This window comes from Haliotis rubra, unplaced genomic scaffold (genome assembly GCF_003918875.1).
Source record: "Haliotis rubra isolate DU_JTF1 unplaced genomic scaffold, ASM391887v1 Scf619, whole genome shotgun sequence".
Lineage (NCBI taxonomy): Eukaryota > Metazoa > Mollusca > Gastropoda > Lepetellida > Haliotidae > Haliotis > Haliotis rubra.
Genome location: NW_025767323.1, coordinates 111,143 through 129,599, shown reverse-complemented (window position 1 = coordinate 129,599; position 18,457 = coordinate 111,143). Strand labels below are relative to the sequence as shown.

Here is an 18,457-nt window from a genome sequence, read left to right as displayed (position 1 = left end):
TATGTTAGGGACCATGTCTCCCTGTATGTTAGGGACCATGTTTCCCTGTATGTTAGGGACCATGTTTCCCTGTATGTTAGGGACCATGTCTCCCTGTATGTTAGGGAACATGTCACCCTGTATGTTAGGGAACATGTCTCCCTGTATGTTAGGGAACATGTCTCCTGTATGTTATGTTAGGGACCATGTCTCTCTGTATGTTAGGGACATGTCTCCTGTATGTTAGGGACCATGTCTCCTGTATGTATGTTAGGGACCATGTCTCCCTGTATGTTAGGGACCATGTCTCCCTGTATGTTAAGGACCATGTTTCCCTGTATGTTAGGGACCATGTCTCCCTGTATTTTAGGGAACATGTCACCCTGTACGTTAGGGACCATGTCTCCCTGTATGTTAGGGACCATGTTTCCCTGTATGTTAAGGACCATGTTTCCCTCTATGTTAGGGACCATGTCTCCCTGTATTTTAGGGAACATGTCTCCCTGTATGTTAGGGACCATGTCTCCCTGTATGTTAGGGACCATGTCACCCTGTATGTTAGGGACCATGTCTCCCTGTATGTTAGGGACCATGTCTCCCTGTATGTTAGGGACCATGTCTCCCTGTATGTTAGGGACCATGTCTCCCTGTATGTTAGGGACCATGTTTCCCTCTATGTTAGGGACCATGTCTCCCTGTATTTTAGGGAACATGTCACCCTGTACGTTAGGGACCATGTCTCCCTGTATGTTAGGGACCATGTTTCCCTGTATGTTAAGGACCATGTTTCCCTCTATGTTAGGGACCATGTCTCCCTGTTTTTAGGGAACATGTCTCCCTGTATGTTAGGGACCATGTCTCCTGTATGTTAGGGACTGTTTGTTAGGGACCATGTCACCCTGTATGTTAGGGACCATGTCTCCCTGTATGTTAGGGAACATGTCTCCCTGTATGTTAGGGACCATGTCTCTCTGTATGTTAGGGACCATGTCACCCTGTATGTTAGGGACCATGTCTCCCTGTATGTTAGGGACCATGTCTCCCTGTATGTTAGGGACCATGTCACCCTGTATGTTAGGGACCATGTAATGCATTATGATGACGCATAACAAAAGTAACTTTGGCTCAGGCTGTTGTAAAAAGTTTCTGTAGACAAGTACGTTGTTGCATGAGGAATTAAAAAATATGCATTATGTGCATAAGTTTAATTAGCTGTTGCTTGGAAAAATATCCAGTCTCTTTACAAAATTCTGTCCCCATTCCCCACCCTCCTCCTCCACCCCAACCCCTCCACTCCCTCCCCCCTATGGCACATTTCTGGTTCTCCAGATCCTTCGATCGTTTACATCGTATGAAGGCTTTGTTAGTTAGCAAAAGCAATTTCTGACATGGCCAGTGATGTATTTGTTCCAAAATTCATTAGTGTATATAAAGGGAAAAATACATCTATCAGATTCAACGTCTACAGTGAGCTTAAATCCCATGACAAATTCGTCATCGATTATTTAAAAAAACTCCCGTCTAACACAAGAGGTAAGACTTCTCGGATCAATTCTGTGTCCGCCTGGATTCTATGGGGTATTTGTGTGATAAAAGGTTCGACATAACATGATATGTAGGCGCGAAAACATTAATCCACAGGTCTTCACCTTGGCAGATCCGCGTTAGGTTGGCGTTTTATACTGTAAGATTCTAGTGATATCTATCCTCATATTATGAAGCCAATAGACTACTGGCATCCACGTAAGCCTACCAGAGCCACTGTTCTGGTATGTTCTTGTAGGTAGTGGTGTGTTCTGGTGTTCGTTTCTTGACTGATATATGACTTATGTCATCCAGTAATGTATGACCCAGACTATGGTGCTAGCACAGGGATGTAGGGAGATTGATGGTCAGCGGCCACCTAATGCAGGTAGAAGGTCGGTAGTCCCGAGATTAGAGACTCATTACAGTGACCCTTTGGGTACTGCTCACAGCGAACTTGAAATGAAATTATTTGAGACGAAATCTCAAAATGTGAGCTTTCTGATTGTTCCTTTTAGACTTCAAATATGCTTCAGCTAAAATGGATAATTGTATATAATTGAATCGTTTTCATTATTTCACCTGAGACAGATGTGTGTGTGTGTGCGCGTGTGTACGTGTGTGCGTGCGTGCGTGCGTGCGTGTGTGTGCGTGTGTGTGTGTGTGTGTGTTTGCGTGCATGCGTGCGTGTTGGGTTAGGGGGTCCATTGACAGGGGAAAGGAGGGGCATCCATTAGTGACATATGTGGCGGTTACGACGCCACCAACAAGGTTAGGGTTAGAACAACTGGACTCGTGTCGAGGAAAGGGAAGGTTTACCAAACACGTGACGAGGGAAGGGAAGGGTTATTAGACATGTAACGACGAAAGGGAAGGGTTACTAGGCAGGTAACGACGAAAGGGAAGGTTTACCAAACTCGTGACGAGAGAAGGGAAGGTTTACCAAACTCGTGACGAGGGAAGGGAAGGGTTACTAGACATGTAACGACGAAAGGGAAAGTTTACCAAACTCGTGACGAGGGAAGGGAAGGTTTACCAAACACGTGACGAGGGAAGGGTTACCGAACACGTGACGAGGGAAGGGAAGGGTTACTGGACACGTGACGAGGGACAGAGGAATTAACCTAATTAAAGGGATTCGGTGGCAAAATTGGCACGGGAAGGGTTACTTATTCACGTGCCAAGGGGAGGGAGATTACTAAAACACATGCCCCCATAGTTACGGAACATAAATTCCTGGTACAAGTGAAAATGGCTTTAGCAAAACACTTGTCAGCCTGACGGGTTAGCAAATCATGCTTTGACATCTTTTTTTGTGGTTTCAGTCTTGCTACGAGCAGCTCCAACATGCCAACACCCCAGAAGACAAACATTCCATCTTCCTGGAACTTTCCAAGCTCCTTAACACATCACTAGAACTCCTGAAAGGTCGCCAGTCATTACATTTCACTTCCCTCAGTACCATCAATGGAATAATCGACATGTGTATTGTGCATAAAAACTATGAGTATGGTTCTATGAGCAGGAGCATAGAGTGTGTGGCAGCGCCTCTGGAGGTTCTTCAAAAGGGGACACCCAAACGCAAAGACCATGGTGCTTCTACATCCCCTCCCACTGAGGAGACTACAACAACTACTACGACGACGACGCAGTCTGCCTTACACCGCATTTCCTCTCTACACAAACGACGTGCCAGCGTCCCCCACGAAGCTCATGCTGACAAACATACGGACGAGGAGGACAGTAAAACCACTGCCGTCTTCATAAACCGAACTCCTCTGGAAATACTCATGTGTCTGGATCCCAGCCTGGTGCTCACTGTGCTTCAGAATAGTATATCCATGCACAAGGTGATCATAGGTAACCGGCAAAAGTGTACGCCGAGTGTTCGCTGGCGTCACTGTACGCATCACTGTCTCCAGATTCTTAGTGCACGTGTACTCACGGTCATGTGCCACGGGTCACACGTGCAGAGCAAGTTGGTTGCAGATGGGCATGTCAAAACCATGGTGGATGCTTTGGATCCAAACCACGACCCTGTAAGTTGGAATTCAGTTATTTAGATGATGATGATGATGATGATGATGATGATGATGATGATGATGATGATGGTGGTGATGATGATGGTGGTGTTGGTGGTGGTGGTGGTGATGGTTGTCGGTGCAATGATGATGATGATGATTTGTACATTTGAATTACTCCATTCCATACAACTCATGGTCAGCTGACAGATCTGTGAACATGCAATTGGCATTGTCAGCTCCCTCAGGACTGGTCTACCAAAGCTGCCTATTTGGTTTGTAAGGTTCTGTCAAGTTAGACTAGAGTCAAAACGACACAAGGTCACGTACGATGTGCATTGCGATATGCCGATTCTTGGTGTAAGCATATTCTGTTTCGCATCAGAGGTGAGCGTAATGTTCATGACGAGCACAATGTCAGTTATACATAATATATATCAATATTTATTACCCATGTAATAAAATGTGATCAATTATGTATGTCGAATACCCTCGTCAGTGCATTATGTGATCAAATATTGAATAATGTACTTCATACCAAAGCCCAAATGGCTTCCCAAACCAGTTTCCTAACCATCTGTTGTCTGGAACCTTGTTGAAACGATTTGTATACGACAGAATGCTACTCAATATTAGTTCATCCAATCAAAACAGGCAGATGAATATATGAAAGGCAATTTAGGGAGATAGATATATGTCTTGGGCAATACTGGTTGGTGAATATGACAGAGGCAATATATATAGGCAAGTGAATATGTGTTGGGCAATACTGGCAGTTGAATATGTCAAATGTCATACGGCGAAGCGTCTATGTTCAGTGTCATACAGGCAGGTGTCTATGTCCAGTGTAATACAGCAAGGTGTCTATGTCCAGTGTCATACAGGCAGGTGTCTATGTCCAGTGTAATACAGCCAGGTGTGTATGTCCAGTGTAATACAGGCAGGTGTCTATGTCCAGTGTAATACAGGCAGGGGTCTATGTCCAGTGTAATACAGGCAGGGGTCTATGTCCAGTGTCATACAGGCAGGTGTCTATGTCCAGTGTAATACAGCAAGGTGTCTATGTCCAGTGTCATGCAGGCAGGTGTCTATGTCCAGTGTAATACAGCAAGGTGTCTATGTCCAGTGTCATACAGGCAGGTGTCTATGTCCAGTGTAATACAGCCAGGTGTCTATGTCCAGGGTAACACAGGCAGGTGTCTATGTCCAGTGTCATACAGTCAGGTGTCTATGTCCAGTGTAATACAGGCAGGTGTATATGTCCAGTGAAATACAGCCAGGTGTGTATGTCCAGTGTAATACAGTCAGGTGTCTATGTCCAGTTTAATACAGGCAGGTGTCTATGTCCAGTGAAATACAGCCAGGTGTCTATGTCCAGTGTAATACAGCCAGGTGTGTATGTCCAGTGAAATACAGCCAGGTGTGTATGTCCAGTGTAATACAGTCAGGTGTCTATGTCCAGTGTAATACAGCCAGGTGTGTATGTCCAGTGTCATACAGTCAGGTGTCTATGTCCAGTGTAATACAGGCAGGTGTCTATGTCCAGTGTAACACAGGCAGGTATATATGTCCAGTGTCATACAGTCAGGTGTCTATGTCCAGTGTAATACAGGCAGGTGTATATGTCCAGTGAAATACAGCCAGGTGTGTATGTCCAGTGTAATACAGTCAGGTGTCTATGTCCAGTGTAATACAGGCAGGTGTCTATGTCCAGTGAAATACAGCCAGGTGTCTATGTCCAGTGTAATACAGTCAGGTGTCTATGTACAGTGTTTAATAAGCCTTAAGTCGGGACTTTTAGTTGGGACTGTTGCTTGTCCTACCCTTGACCTGGGTTCGATTCACATCCTACGTGCTTTACCCAGTCATGGTGTTTACCAAAGGAATGATTAAAATACCTTCAAAGGTCTGAATATATTTATGGTGGAACAGAAGCTATAGCATTATTTAACATCATATACCAAATTGATCATAACTCTAATTTTCATGATAACTACTTTAAGCATCTCCATACTTCCATGCTGTAATAGACACCAGCCTGTTCCTCCTCATGTCACAGGTATCAGAAGGAAGTTCTTTACATGTTTTACCACAGGTTCTTTACTTGCTTTACCACAGGTTCTTTACTTGCTTTACCACAGGTCCTTTACTTGCTTTACCACATGTTCTTTACTTTGAAATACACAATGCCATTTTGGAAAGTGGTGACATGTAACATATGTTATATTTGGGATTACACTTTCTCAGTAAAGTACAGATTCTAGTACCTTCTTGGGGGGTTGAGTCCCATCCGGGATTCGAACCGACACCTCAGAGTCAGCACACAAAGTCAGACGCCTAGACCGCTCAGCCACCGCGGCTTCCACAAAAATGCAAGTCGGACAACTGGTTGTGTAAACTGCGGACTTTGTGTACCCCTCTGATAAGTGTTAATTGGCACGGCTCCCACGGCCGAAAGCTATGAAATACACAATGCCATTTTAGAAAGTGATGAAATGCAACATATGTGTGCTGGCGATTAGGTGCCTGATTCTGAGGGTGTGGGTTCGAATCCCGAATGGCACTCACCCCCACCCCCAACCCCACCCCAAAAAGTACTAGAATCTGTACTTTACTGAGAAAGTGTAATTCCAAATATAACATATGTTACGGTTCCTTACTTGTTTTACCACAGGTTCTTTACTTGTTTTACCACAGGTTCTTTACTTGTTTTACCACAGGTTCTTTACTTGTTTTACCGCAGGTTCTTTACTTGTTTTACCGCAGGTTCTTTACTTGTTTTACCACAGGTTCTTTACTTGTTTTACCACAGGTTCTTTACTTGTTTTTCCACAGGTCCTTTACTTGTTTGACCATAGGTTCCTTACTTGTTTTACAGCAGGTTCTTTACTTGTCTTGCCACAGGTTCTTTACTTGTCTTGCCACAGGTTCTTTACTTGTCTTGCCACAGGTGCTTTACTTGTTTTACCACAGGTTCTTTACATGTATTGCCACAGGTGCTTTACTTGTTTTACCGCAGGTTCTTTATTTGTTTTACCACAGGTTCTCTACTTGTTTTACCACAGGTTCTTTATTTGTTTTACCAAAGGTTCTTTTTTTGTTTTACCACAGGTTCTTTACTTGTTTTACCACAGGTTCTTTATTTGTTTTACCACATGTTCTTTACTTGTTTTACCACAGGTTCTTTACTTGTTTTACCACAGGTTCTTTACTTGGTTCACCAGTTTTTCCTATGTTATAATGTAAGAGGTGGTCTAATAATAAAAGGTAATATATAATGAAACAGAAAACAAATAATGTCACAAAAACAATCCAAGAATCATCATGGGACTTTCAGTCTTTCAGTGTTTTGTTTGTTGTGTAACATTTGGCGTAATTTCATTCATAAAACAAGACAATGAAGAAGTTAATCCGTTCTTGACTCTCGTGTTCGCTTAGTAACAAATACTTCTGCTGCGCTGTGTGAATTCAGGGAGGGTTCATTTAGGGTATCAATTATTAATATAGTCAACATTAAGTCCATCTCTTATCGATTCCAGATAGCGCTTCTGGATGTCAGATTAGAATAAATCCATATCCATGTTGATATTCAACATTTTATGCATACGTTCATCTGGTGTGGTGGCAATGTGTGTGCATGCATATGTTCGGGCATGCATTCGTGCATGTGTGTGTGCGTGCGTGAACCTTACAGAAGAAGGAAACAACCTGTAGATGTACACATGCCTCTCATATATATTCATGCCAATAATGGTTGTCACCCCCTTAAAGTATACAAGCACTTCTTAACTTCATATGTTAATTAGATTGTTTTTTAACTTGCCCACCCAGCAGGATTATATATCACATGTGATTGTATATATCTTCACATGTATATATAAAACTATCAAATTACACTAAGAAGTGCCTGTATGTGAGGAGCACTGAAAGTGTACACATCTACCTCCTAATTATGTTTGTTTCTTGTTTAAGGCTGCTTATTTCAGCTGTATCATGATGTTCTGTAAATATTCTAGTCCGGACCAAATGACCACGTGACCACAAGTGTGGGCTACATTCTGCAAAGCCAGGCTATGATGACCTACAAGTCATCGACCAAGTCATCAAACATAGACAGATCAAGAGGGGAAGGGGTTTTGCAGGGGTGCACACACACCCTTTTGTCCTGTTTTTAAAGTGACCATTGAAACTCTCGTGAAGATGGGTGAAAATGAACTGTGCCCCCCCCCCCCCCTCTGAACTGTGCGCACACACACCATGCTGTATCCACCCATGGCAAGCATAACTTCCTGGTTGACAAGCACGAAAATACAAGCTGTTTCGCCTAAAATTAACATTTTTATATCTTTTCCTATCATCTTATCTGTCCAAACGGTGACTCACAATCTAGGACTGTAGAATAGTAGCAAACATTTTATCTGCAGAATGTTATCAACGGGGGTTTTCAGGGCCATGGCAGTTTCTAGATGCAATGAAATCATGAATCAGTTCAAGCCTTTTAACCCCAACTGAAATCATAGTATTGACATAAAAGTATGAATTTCTAATAGATGATGTTCATTCAGGTAAAGACAACAGCTGTTATAGAGGATAAAGGATAGAGAGCTCTAATGATGGTTTTGTTGGGGATGTAATGAATCATTTAGGAATCTGAGATGTGGATACAACAAAACCAATGCAGTAAACTTTGGTGTCACTGTGTCAGTAGGATATTGATCAACAAAGGTCACACACCATCTGTACACACACATTATGTGACATCTGGTCAGGCGACATCTTCCCTTTGATAGTTCAAACTTCCATGTTAAAAGTCAACTGGGCACTACTTGTATCTGTGTCATATTAAGTCCAGAACTGTCTTTGTGGTGGAGTGGATGGAGTGTTTGTCTGAAGATTGGAAGGTCGATGGTTCAATTCCCTGGTAATGTCATGCAATGAGGTTAAGAGATGGTATTCTGTATACCAGTGTTACAGGGATAAATCAAGTATTGTCTGGCTTGTTCTGTGGGTTTATAATCCATGACAAGTTCAAGCAATGTTGAAGGGTCAAAAAAGCTTTGTTGAGAGAACATTGAACATTTTGTTCATTACAGGATGGATCTGTAAGGAAGGTTCATCAAGACCAGTGTAAGATGGTTCTCTTATGTTGAATGTTCTTCACAGCTAGAGTAGGATGATGAATGATCAAGTTTTGTTACAGTTAGTGTAGGATGGTTCTGTGATGTTGAAGGTCACAGTTAGTGTAAGATGGTTCTGTGATGTTGAAGGTCACAGTTAGTGTAGGATGGTTCTGTGATGTTGAAGGTCACAGTTAGTGTAAGATGGTTCTGTGATGTTGAAGGTCACAGTTAGTGTAGGATGGTTCTGTGATGTTGAAGGTCACAACTGGTGTAGGATGGTTCTGTGATGTTGAAGGTCACAGTTGGTGTAGGATGGTTCTGTGATGTTGAAGGTCACAGTTAGTGTAGGATGGTTCTGTGATGTTGAAGGTCACAACTGGTGTAGGATGGTTCTGTGATGTTGAAGGTCACAACTGGTGTAGGATGGTTTTGTGATATTGAAGGTCACAGCATGTGTATGATGGTTTCGTCATGCTCTTGGGTAATACCTACTTGGTTCCTCAATATACAACCTAAAATGGTACATTTAAGTCATTTTATACTTTTGAGATGTTTTTAATGAAACTTACCTCTGAAATATGAACTCTGACATCTTTGTAAAATGTGTTACATTGCCATACTTTTACCAGATTTACTCATGCTTGCTTCAAAATTTTAGCAGTAACAAGATTGTCCTCGGGTTTCAGAAATTTCAATTTTTCGTTTCCCATCAGAAATAAAAGTTCACAAAGTGTTGTTTTCTGAATCAGGAAGACCCCCAGAGAACTAAGACAATCTTTCATCCTAATCAGACTGTTAGTTTCATTTCCTCTACTCCGAGATTCTGAGAAATATACCATGCATTATGTTATTTATCAATATTACAAAAATCCCCTTGTGTACAATGATAAATAGCTCTTTGCATTCAGAGTGAAAATCCATAGTATGATGAATGGGTGCTTATTGAATACACAGCTGTATTATAACTTGACAAATCGAAACCTTTATAAAATCAATAGGGTCATGAACATTAGGGTCCTGTGTTGATCTATTAATTATTTCATATTTATAATACTGAAAGGATGAAAAGGAGTGAGGTTGTTCTCATGTTATATTTTGTCAATACAGAAAATGTCGTCCTGTTTGCCAAATGTCCTTTAGATACAGCTGAAAGAATTGGATAACACTATGATATAGTGCATTTCCCTGTAAATTCAAAACCCATGTCTAACAATTTCATGGAATGGGATCTAGCAGGGATGAAAAATACAGTACCGTATGTCCTCTTGTAAATCATCGCTGACGTCTTGTAAATCATCGCTGACGTCTTGTAAATCATCGCTGGTCACTTACTTGCAGCCACCCTCACCATCAGCTCACATGGGACACCAATGGATTAGAATAGGTTTCCCGGATTCCGTTGGAAACATATAGAACTTCATTGCAAAACATACCCAGTTTTGACTATCCTCAGAAGCAAATTCCACTTCGTGTCAAGGAAAACATGTGATAATCATATGTATCGATCACTGAAAATAATTGATGATACCAGGCACTCGCAATAAGTGTTCTCTACCGGTAGCATCTGCCATTCACAAAACGTAAGCAATCTTAGGGCAAAGTTTAGTTTTAGGTCACCTTTAGCAATATTCCAGCAATATAACGGCAAGGGACACCAGAAATAGGCTTCACACATTGCACTCATGTAGGGAATCGAACCAGAGTCTTTGGCGTGACGGGGCAGTTGGGTAGCCTGGTGATTAAAACGTTTGCTTGCCATGCCAAAGACCCGGGTTTGATTCCCCACATGGGTACAATGTGTGAAGCCCATTTCTGGTGTCCCCCGCCGTGATTTTGCTAAAAGCTAAAAGCTCAACTCACTCACTCACTCTTTGGTGTTACGAGTGGACGCTTTAACCACTAGGCTACCTCACCGCCCCCTTTAACTCCCATACCTTAACATAGACGTATGACAGTCTTAGCACTGAGGCTGTTTCATACAGTAGCATACAGGAACCTGTCCAGAGGTCTGACTGACTGACTGAGTTTGGTTTTACGCCGCTTTTAGCAATATTCCAGCAACATCACGGCGGGGGACACCGGAAATGGGCTTCACATCTGTCCAGAGGTGACTTAATGAATTGGACTGATGTGGTTAATAGTCGATGTCATCGTAAACTGCTTATATTATTAATCACTGGACTGGTCAGCCGAATCAAATTTTAAGGAACATAATTGTATTCCCTTATGCTGGGAATATTCTATTGATGCATGAACACATTATGTATAAATCATATACATTAAAACAGATATCAGAGAAAATATGGTAACTACATGTTATGTTTTCAAAATATGCTTTCATGTCAATTTTTTGTCAGTTTCTTCTCTTTTTCAAATGATTATTGATTTAAGTACAAGTTAAAATACAGATTCATGAATGGAGTTTATAACCATAAATGCTCAAAACGCTTCAAGTTTGAACATTACATATTGAAATACGTCATTTGTATGCGTTACCCTGGATGGTGACCAAAGCCTGTGGTTAAAGTAAAATATGAACCAATGAACGCGAGGACTACTGAATGGACTGCCCAATGGGAATCAGTTTGTCATGAGCCTCGGCAGGTGCCTATCAACGTTATTTTACCAGGAACAAACAATCTGTATTTCCAGTTTACAAAGAGGTTATTCTGTATATTATATGTATTTTGTCTGATTTATGTCAGTTGAGGTGAAATGGGTTTGTTGTGTACAAGATTATAATACTTCAGTTGTAATGTGTGTGTGTAGCTGCTTCAGCTGGCCAGGGCTTGTGCCATTTTTATTGGTCTGGGCCAGTGAGATACCATGCTGAAGTTAAACTATGACTAAGTCATATTACATGGGCGGATCCAGGAATTTTGAAAGGGGGTGTTCAGACGAACCCCCTGAACCCCCCATTGGCTCCGCCAACGCACAAAAAATCTTCAATGTGGTCTAAGTCATTTTCAAAGGGGTGGGGGTCGAACCCCCTCTGGATCCGCCAATGTATTATCTTCCTAATGGGGCGGTTGGGGGTAAGACTTCCGCCCGTATCCACCTAAATTATAACGATAAGGAAATATTTCTTTCAATGACATTTTTAGAATCCAGATATGTCTTTCATTATGTTCAGATACAATTAAAGAAACATGTTAAAACTCATCCTTATCAGATGAGGAATATATATATTCAGGTGATATGATTTGACAAGAATGAGATTTAAGAGGGGATACGGGCAGAAGTCTTTCCTGGTTGGGTAGCATAGTGGTTAAATCATTTGCTATCTTGCTTAAGACCCAGGTTCGATTCCCCATGAGGTTAAAATGTGCAATACCCATTCCTGGTGACTCTGGTCATGATGTTGCTGAAATATTGCTAAAAGCAGTGAATAACCATACTCACTCACTTCATCCTGTTAATGCGAGCGAGGGGCGCGGTGGGGTAGCCTAGTGGTTAAAGCGTTGGCTCGTCATGCCAAAGACCCGGGTTCGAATCCCCACACAATGTGTACAATGTGTGAAGCCCATTTCTGGTGTCCCCCTGCCTTGATGTTGCTGGAATATTTCTAAAAGCGGCGTAAAACCAAACTCAGTCAGTCAGTGTTAATGCGAGGCAGCAGGCTTGGTAACATCTTTAACATCTTGGGGTGTGACGTGACTAGACCACACAGGCATCCTCTTTTATGAGAAAATGTAGAAAAATGTAGGTTTCCCAATCACAAGTTGTTAAACATTGGAATTCTGGCATTTTGAACAATAATGCTGAACATTTTGGAAAAAAATGGGCCACTTTGGAAGCCATGAAATCAATGAACAACTCACATGAAGTTGGATGTCAGCACTGACAAAGCAAAACAAATATAGTGCCCTGTGAGAATTAAACATTATTCCACAAATATGGAAAATATAATGTTCTATATATATGGCAGAATGCTATTTCAGTTCAAGGGTTGGAAAGATTTAAATCCCAAGGTAAACTTATATGGTCATGCTGAAAGGCTGAACCAAAGCAACACTTACACAATAACTAACGAGTGATGGGGAATGACTTCCTGTGTTATATTAATTACGTAATTCTTGAGCCTTGGCAAGAGAATTACATAATTAATTTAATGAGAGAAAAATAATCTGTCATACCCCGTTACAAGTTGGTTATTGTTTTTATTACCCATATCAGTTTTCAATCTGAGAAGCGCTAAAATGGAAACAGCAATTTCTCTATATAATAAGGAAACCCATGATGTAGGGAATTCCCTATATCTATACGTGTGACTGGCTGTTATTTTCTGAAACAGCCAATCAACGTTCACCAAAAGGTGTAACCTCCCTAGGGACTTACAGGAAAAATACTACCCTGTGTCCTCCCTACCATATGGGTAATAATGGACTTTCTTCCACAGGAAGCTGACACATGCACCTGAATTACTGTTCAAAGCTGCCTTAACAATTTACTCCCTTACCTAAAACTGACTGACACAGGTAGGATACTCACAGACCATGAGCATAATCAGGTGTGTCTAGGATTCAAACCCAGACTCTTTCAGTACCCAAGTCCGCTGACCACCACCTATTCTTAATGATATTTAATGTATGTATGTGAAACTGTCAACTCATTCCATCGATCCGTTTCAGCACCTTCTTTGCCTTCTGCTACAAGCGCTGGCTTGTATTGCCCTCAACCCCCTCAACCATCAAGCCCTCAACGATGCTGAAGTTGCAGACATGTTGATGCAGCTGCTCCTTCCATCAGATGAATGGTACTACACCAACCACAGCACAAAGTATGCCAAGTTTGTCAAGTACCATGCAGCCCGGATCCTGGTGTACATGGGACTTCTCCACAAGCTGGGAGGAAGGGTCGACCTTTTTGACAGGCGACGTGAGTTCCTCTGTTCTCAGACATATGCTTTTCTATTCCAAAACATATGCAGATCCCAAACTTTTCCATTCCAAAACATATGCAGATCCCAAACTCTTCTAAGACAATATGCAGATCCCAAACTTTTCTGTTCTAAGACATATGTAGATCCCAAACTCTCCTGTTCTAAGACAATATGCTGATCTCAAACTCTCCTGTTCTAAGACATATGCAGATCCCAAACTCTCCTGTTCTAAGACAATATGCAGATCTCAAACTCTTCTGTTCTAAGACATATGCAGATCCCAAACTCTCCTGTTCTAAGACATGTAGATCCCAAACTCTCCTGTTCTAAGACATATGCAGATCCCAAACTCTCCTGTTCTAAGACATATGCAGATCCCAAACTCTCCTGTTCTAAGACATATGCAGATCCCAAACTCTCCTGTTCTAAGACATATGCAGATCTCAAACTCATCTGTTCTAATATATATGCAGATCTCAAACTCTCCTGTTCTAAGACATATGTAGATCCCAAACTCTCTTGTTCTAAGACATATCCAGATCCCAAACTCTCCTGTTCTAAGACAATATGCTGATCTCAAACTCTTCTGTTCTAAGACATGTGGATCCCAAACTCTCCTGTTTTAATACACATATGCACAACACTAACTCTTCTCTGCTATGACATATGTAGATCCTAAAACACTTCTGTTGCACGATATATGCTATTTTCTCTGATTGGTATTTTATTTGAGCATGGCTGCTTTTCTTAACATACTGACAAGTAAAAGTCAGAGATCAGGAATGTTTTTTGTTATATCAGAAGACTGAGCACTCATCAAACTATACCCAAACTATTCATGTTCCCTAACTTTATTTGTTCAGCATATAACTCACAGCCAGGGGACTGCAGAGCCTCATGTGTATACGAACATTCTGAATTTAATGGACATATGTCAAATATAATCAGAAGATTTCAAATACAGAGATACAGATGTCTGTAATTACATCAAAATTGTATAGTATGATACATATGGCAAATGAACAATTAGATTTCAAGGTGTAATTGAACATTACTTCTATTAAGTTTCATTGCAAAATAAATATATTTATGAGATTTTTTTATTGATGGAGTGATGGATATCGTTAATGTCATTAACGTTAAATCCTTCAACAGCTGCTGCTGCAGGATTTCATGTCTGTGTGATTATGTTTCATTGTCTGCAAACAATCAGGGTTTTGTCTCATTTCAATTCAATTCACGCTGAAGGTAAGATGCATATCCAGCTCAGTGCATTAATCAGTAATATCCAGCTCAGTGCATTAATCAGTAATATCCAGCTCAGTGCATTAATCAGTAATATCCAGCTTTGCTGCCGATATTGGTAATGCCCAATACCACGTTCTCTTTCATGAGTAGATTCATTGCTCTGAATTATCTTAGTATCGTAGTCAGTGTTTGCCCTTAACCGTGAAAAGCTGAAGACCCTAAGGACCCAGAACCATTACAAGTTTTGGGTCCTGATCAGAATGTGTAGGTCCTATATTTTAGCTACAATATAAGTAATTCCCTGCAGACAAAATATGTGACAACCAACAAACTGAGTTAAAAAAATATCATATCTCTGTAATCTTAATTGCTTCCTCGAAAATGACTTTTCACTTACAGACAACAGCTGCTGATTGAGATAAAATGTAGAAATTATGGATGATATTTTCTGAAAAATAGTACTCTTAGTTATTGGGGATGAAAAAGCTGTCTGCCATAAGGACCTGCAGAAAACAATAACTGTGGGTCCGAGTGGTTTTCAGTCGGCTTCGGGCCAAAGGACCGACCTAAATTTCAAAAACTGATCTTATCATACTGTTAATTTCAGCTTTGCTGACTATATTGTTACTGCATGCTATCACATTTTCTTTCACAAGCAGACACATTGCTCTAAATTATCTTAGTATCGTAGCATCAAGACACTTACTGTTTTATTGTACCTGGAATTCAAAATGTCAAAGCCAGAGAATAACCAGTCTCACTTACCTGCCGAGACAGATTCTATTGGTCGTAAAAGCAAAATTGTCAGAAAATGTTGGATAAAGTTGTTGTGTTTTGTTATCTGGCAGCTTTCGTTGAGCTGACGACCAATTCCTTGCTGCAAGTACACTCCCCTGAAGACAGTTTCATCGAGCTCATGGCTATGGGCCGAATTATGATGTGGAGTACCAACCATCACCTCCAGGCTGCATCACTGGAGGGGCTCGTGTCAGAGGTTATACAGGTGAGGTCAAGGTCTTAGGATTAAAGTCAATCAAATTCTTTTTGAATACCATTTTGTGAAAATACAAGCTGGTCAAGAGATTGTTTACTACATTCTAGCAGAAAGGGGAGTACATATATATGTACATGTCAGAGGTCATGTGGGTAAGGTCAAGGCCATTGGTGATGTGTATAATTGAAGTCAATGAAAGACTTTTTGTACACCATTTGCTGAAAATACAGGCAGGGAGTGCATGAATAAAGACCTTTATCATACAATGGATAGTGTTCTCGGCAGGATAAAGTCAACGGATATTTTCGGTATCCGTTGGGGTCATATACGGATATCGATGCAAATTAGAGAGGTCATATGCAAATTTCAGGGTCTACTTTCACAGTGTAAACAAACATGGCGTCAAGGGTCGGCGGTCGTGTCCGGATTGACGGCCGTGGTTACGGTACTGTCAGTGCTTTGATCCCAGAAAATTCATACCTGGTTATGATAGATGTAGTAGATTACAAAGCGAAGATAGAAATTCATAGGCTTACGAAGATACCAACATCAGTTCCCCGACCGACTGTCAGTGTTTGCGAGAGAACGGCATAGGAATCCAGGAGCACAATGTCACGCAAACATTAAAGCGTAGTTTGTTGTTCAAAAGGTTAATTGAAGGTTTCTGAATTTTCTTAGACGTAATCTAAGATTTGTTGACAACAATACGTGCTTTAGCATAAAAGCTTACTGGGAACTAGATGACCTAACGCAGTCAGCTGAGTGATCAGGAGAAATTTGTGACGTCATAGACATTCCACGAAGTTTAGTTTCATGATTTGTGGCATTTGAAATCGCATTTTTTTTAAATTATAAAAGCAAAAATGACATTGTATGATAAATAGGTTATCACACTCGTGTGTTTTGGGATGGTTAATATCCTGCACAGGAATGAACACTACGTATTTAGCTCGCCAAGGCTTGCTAAATACAATGATTATTCCTAATGCAGGACATTAACCATCCCAAAACACACTCGCGTGATAACCTATATAAATATAATGGTGTGAAGCACAAGTTTAGGACCAGCATACAGTGAGAGTGAGCATAGGCATAGTAAGCACATGACCATTAAGCACATGCCCACAGAGGTGGTGAGCTCATAGTGTTGGGCCATAATCTTATAATACAATGAATGTTCACCAGTTGATCTTAAAAGCCGGACATTAGGAGGTTAACACTGTGCTCAGGTCAATGTCATTGTAATTTGAATGGCTATACAGGGTTACAAAACTAATGTTTAAAAAAATGTTTTGAAGATGTGTGTTTCCTCAACATGGAATCATTTTTTTATATTTTTTATTTTCAAGTTGCCTGAGATGTTGGAACATCACAGAAACTAAATTCTATAGTTAGTCTGTCTTCTGTAAGCTCCTCAGACTTTAATGCACTTACCCAAACAACTAGCTCTCATAAGAGACTACTGGGAGCCCCACAAGGAGTCTGTACAGTAATCAATTATTTGTTAAATCCTGGAGAAAAAATCAGACAGGAAGATAATTTAGTTTTAAGGTTTGTGCCGAAGCTCCTTAGTGGAGATGATGTTGCATGCTACTCTTTGTTCACAGGAAGTTGTTGGGAAACCAGATACCTCCTGTGGCATTATTCTCAGTGAAAAGAATTAATGATGATGAGTTGTTTTAGTGTGAAGTGACCTGATAGTTGCCAATTAGTTAGTTAGCGAAAGCTTGAAAAAATTTAGCTGGTTGGAAATAATGTGGTTCATTTTGTAAGCCTATTTTTCTTGAAGAATTTCTTCTAGAAATTTTACTACCACTGTTTTTGTGTAGAATGTAAACTGAAAGTTTTAATTAGTTTGTAATATGATGGCTTAACTAGCTTGTGAGTGTTTAGTGCTGACCTGTTGAATCACACTGGGAGACAAAAGCTGATTCAAGGAGAGGATAGTGAGTGAGTGAGTGAGTTATAGGGTTCAACAGTATTCCAGTTATTACAAAGCAGTTCTCAGATTTTTACCATTTTGGCAAAACCCAAAAGTGATAGTATGGGGTCACAAACTTAAAACCATAAATGGAATGGAAGTGGATAAGTAACTTCTTTGAGTGGCATTTTAGAAGTTGGAAAGTACAAAAATGACAGATTTTTATAGATGACATTCCCGTTTGACAACGGTAACATTCATGCTTGACAACGGTAATATTCATGCTTGACAATGGTAATATTCATGCTTGACAATGGTAATATTCATGCTTGACAACTGTAATATTCATGCTTGACAACGGTAACATTCTTGCATGACAACGGTAACATTCATGCATGACAACGGTAAGATTCATGCTTGACAACTGTAATATTCATGCTTGACAACTGTAATATTCATGCTTGACAACGGTACAGGAATCTGTATGAAAATGTTACAGTCATGAAATATAAGAAGTTGTCCTCCATAAAACTTTGTCATTTTTGAAGTGGTTAAATGAATAAAAATACTGTGTATAAAAGCTGAAACTGTTTATTTAGGAAAATGGGATAGTTCTACTGTGTACAATAAGGATGGACACACAAACCAGATCCTTACAATAAATAAATACTAAACCATACAGATAGGGTAAGAAAACAGTTTCTTGTCATGATTAATACAGTGTATCTGTACACATTCAAATAACTTAGGACAAACATATTTATATCT

General features: G+C 40.5%; 1 protein-coding gene across 1 annotated transcript in view; it reads left to right on the top strand.

Annotated features, from left to right (window-relative positions):
• LOC124256118 overlaps positions 1-18,457 on the top strand; it is a 294,746-nt gene that overhangs the window by 180,890 nt on the left and 95,399 nt on the right. The window contains 3 exon segments of the mRNA XM_046690072.1: positions 2,829-3,542; positions 13,276-13,522; positions 15,623-15,777. Of these exon segments, the coding sequence (XP_046546028.1) occupies positions 2,829-3,542; positions 13,276-13,522; positions 15,623-15,777 (1,116 nt within the window).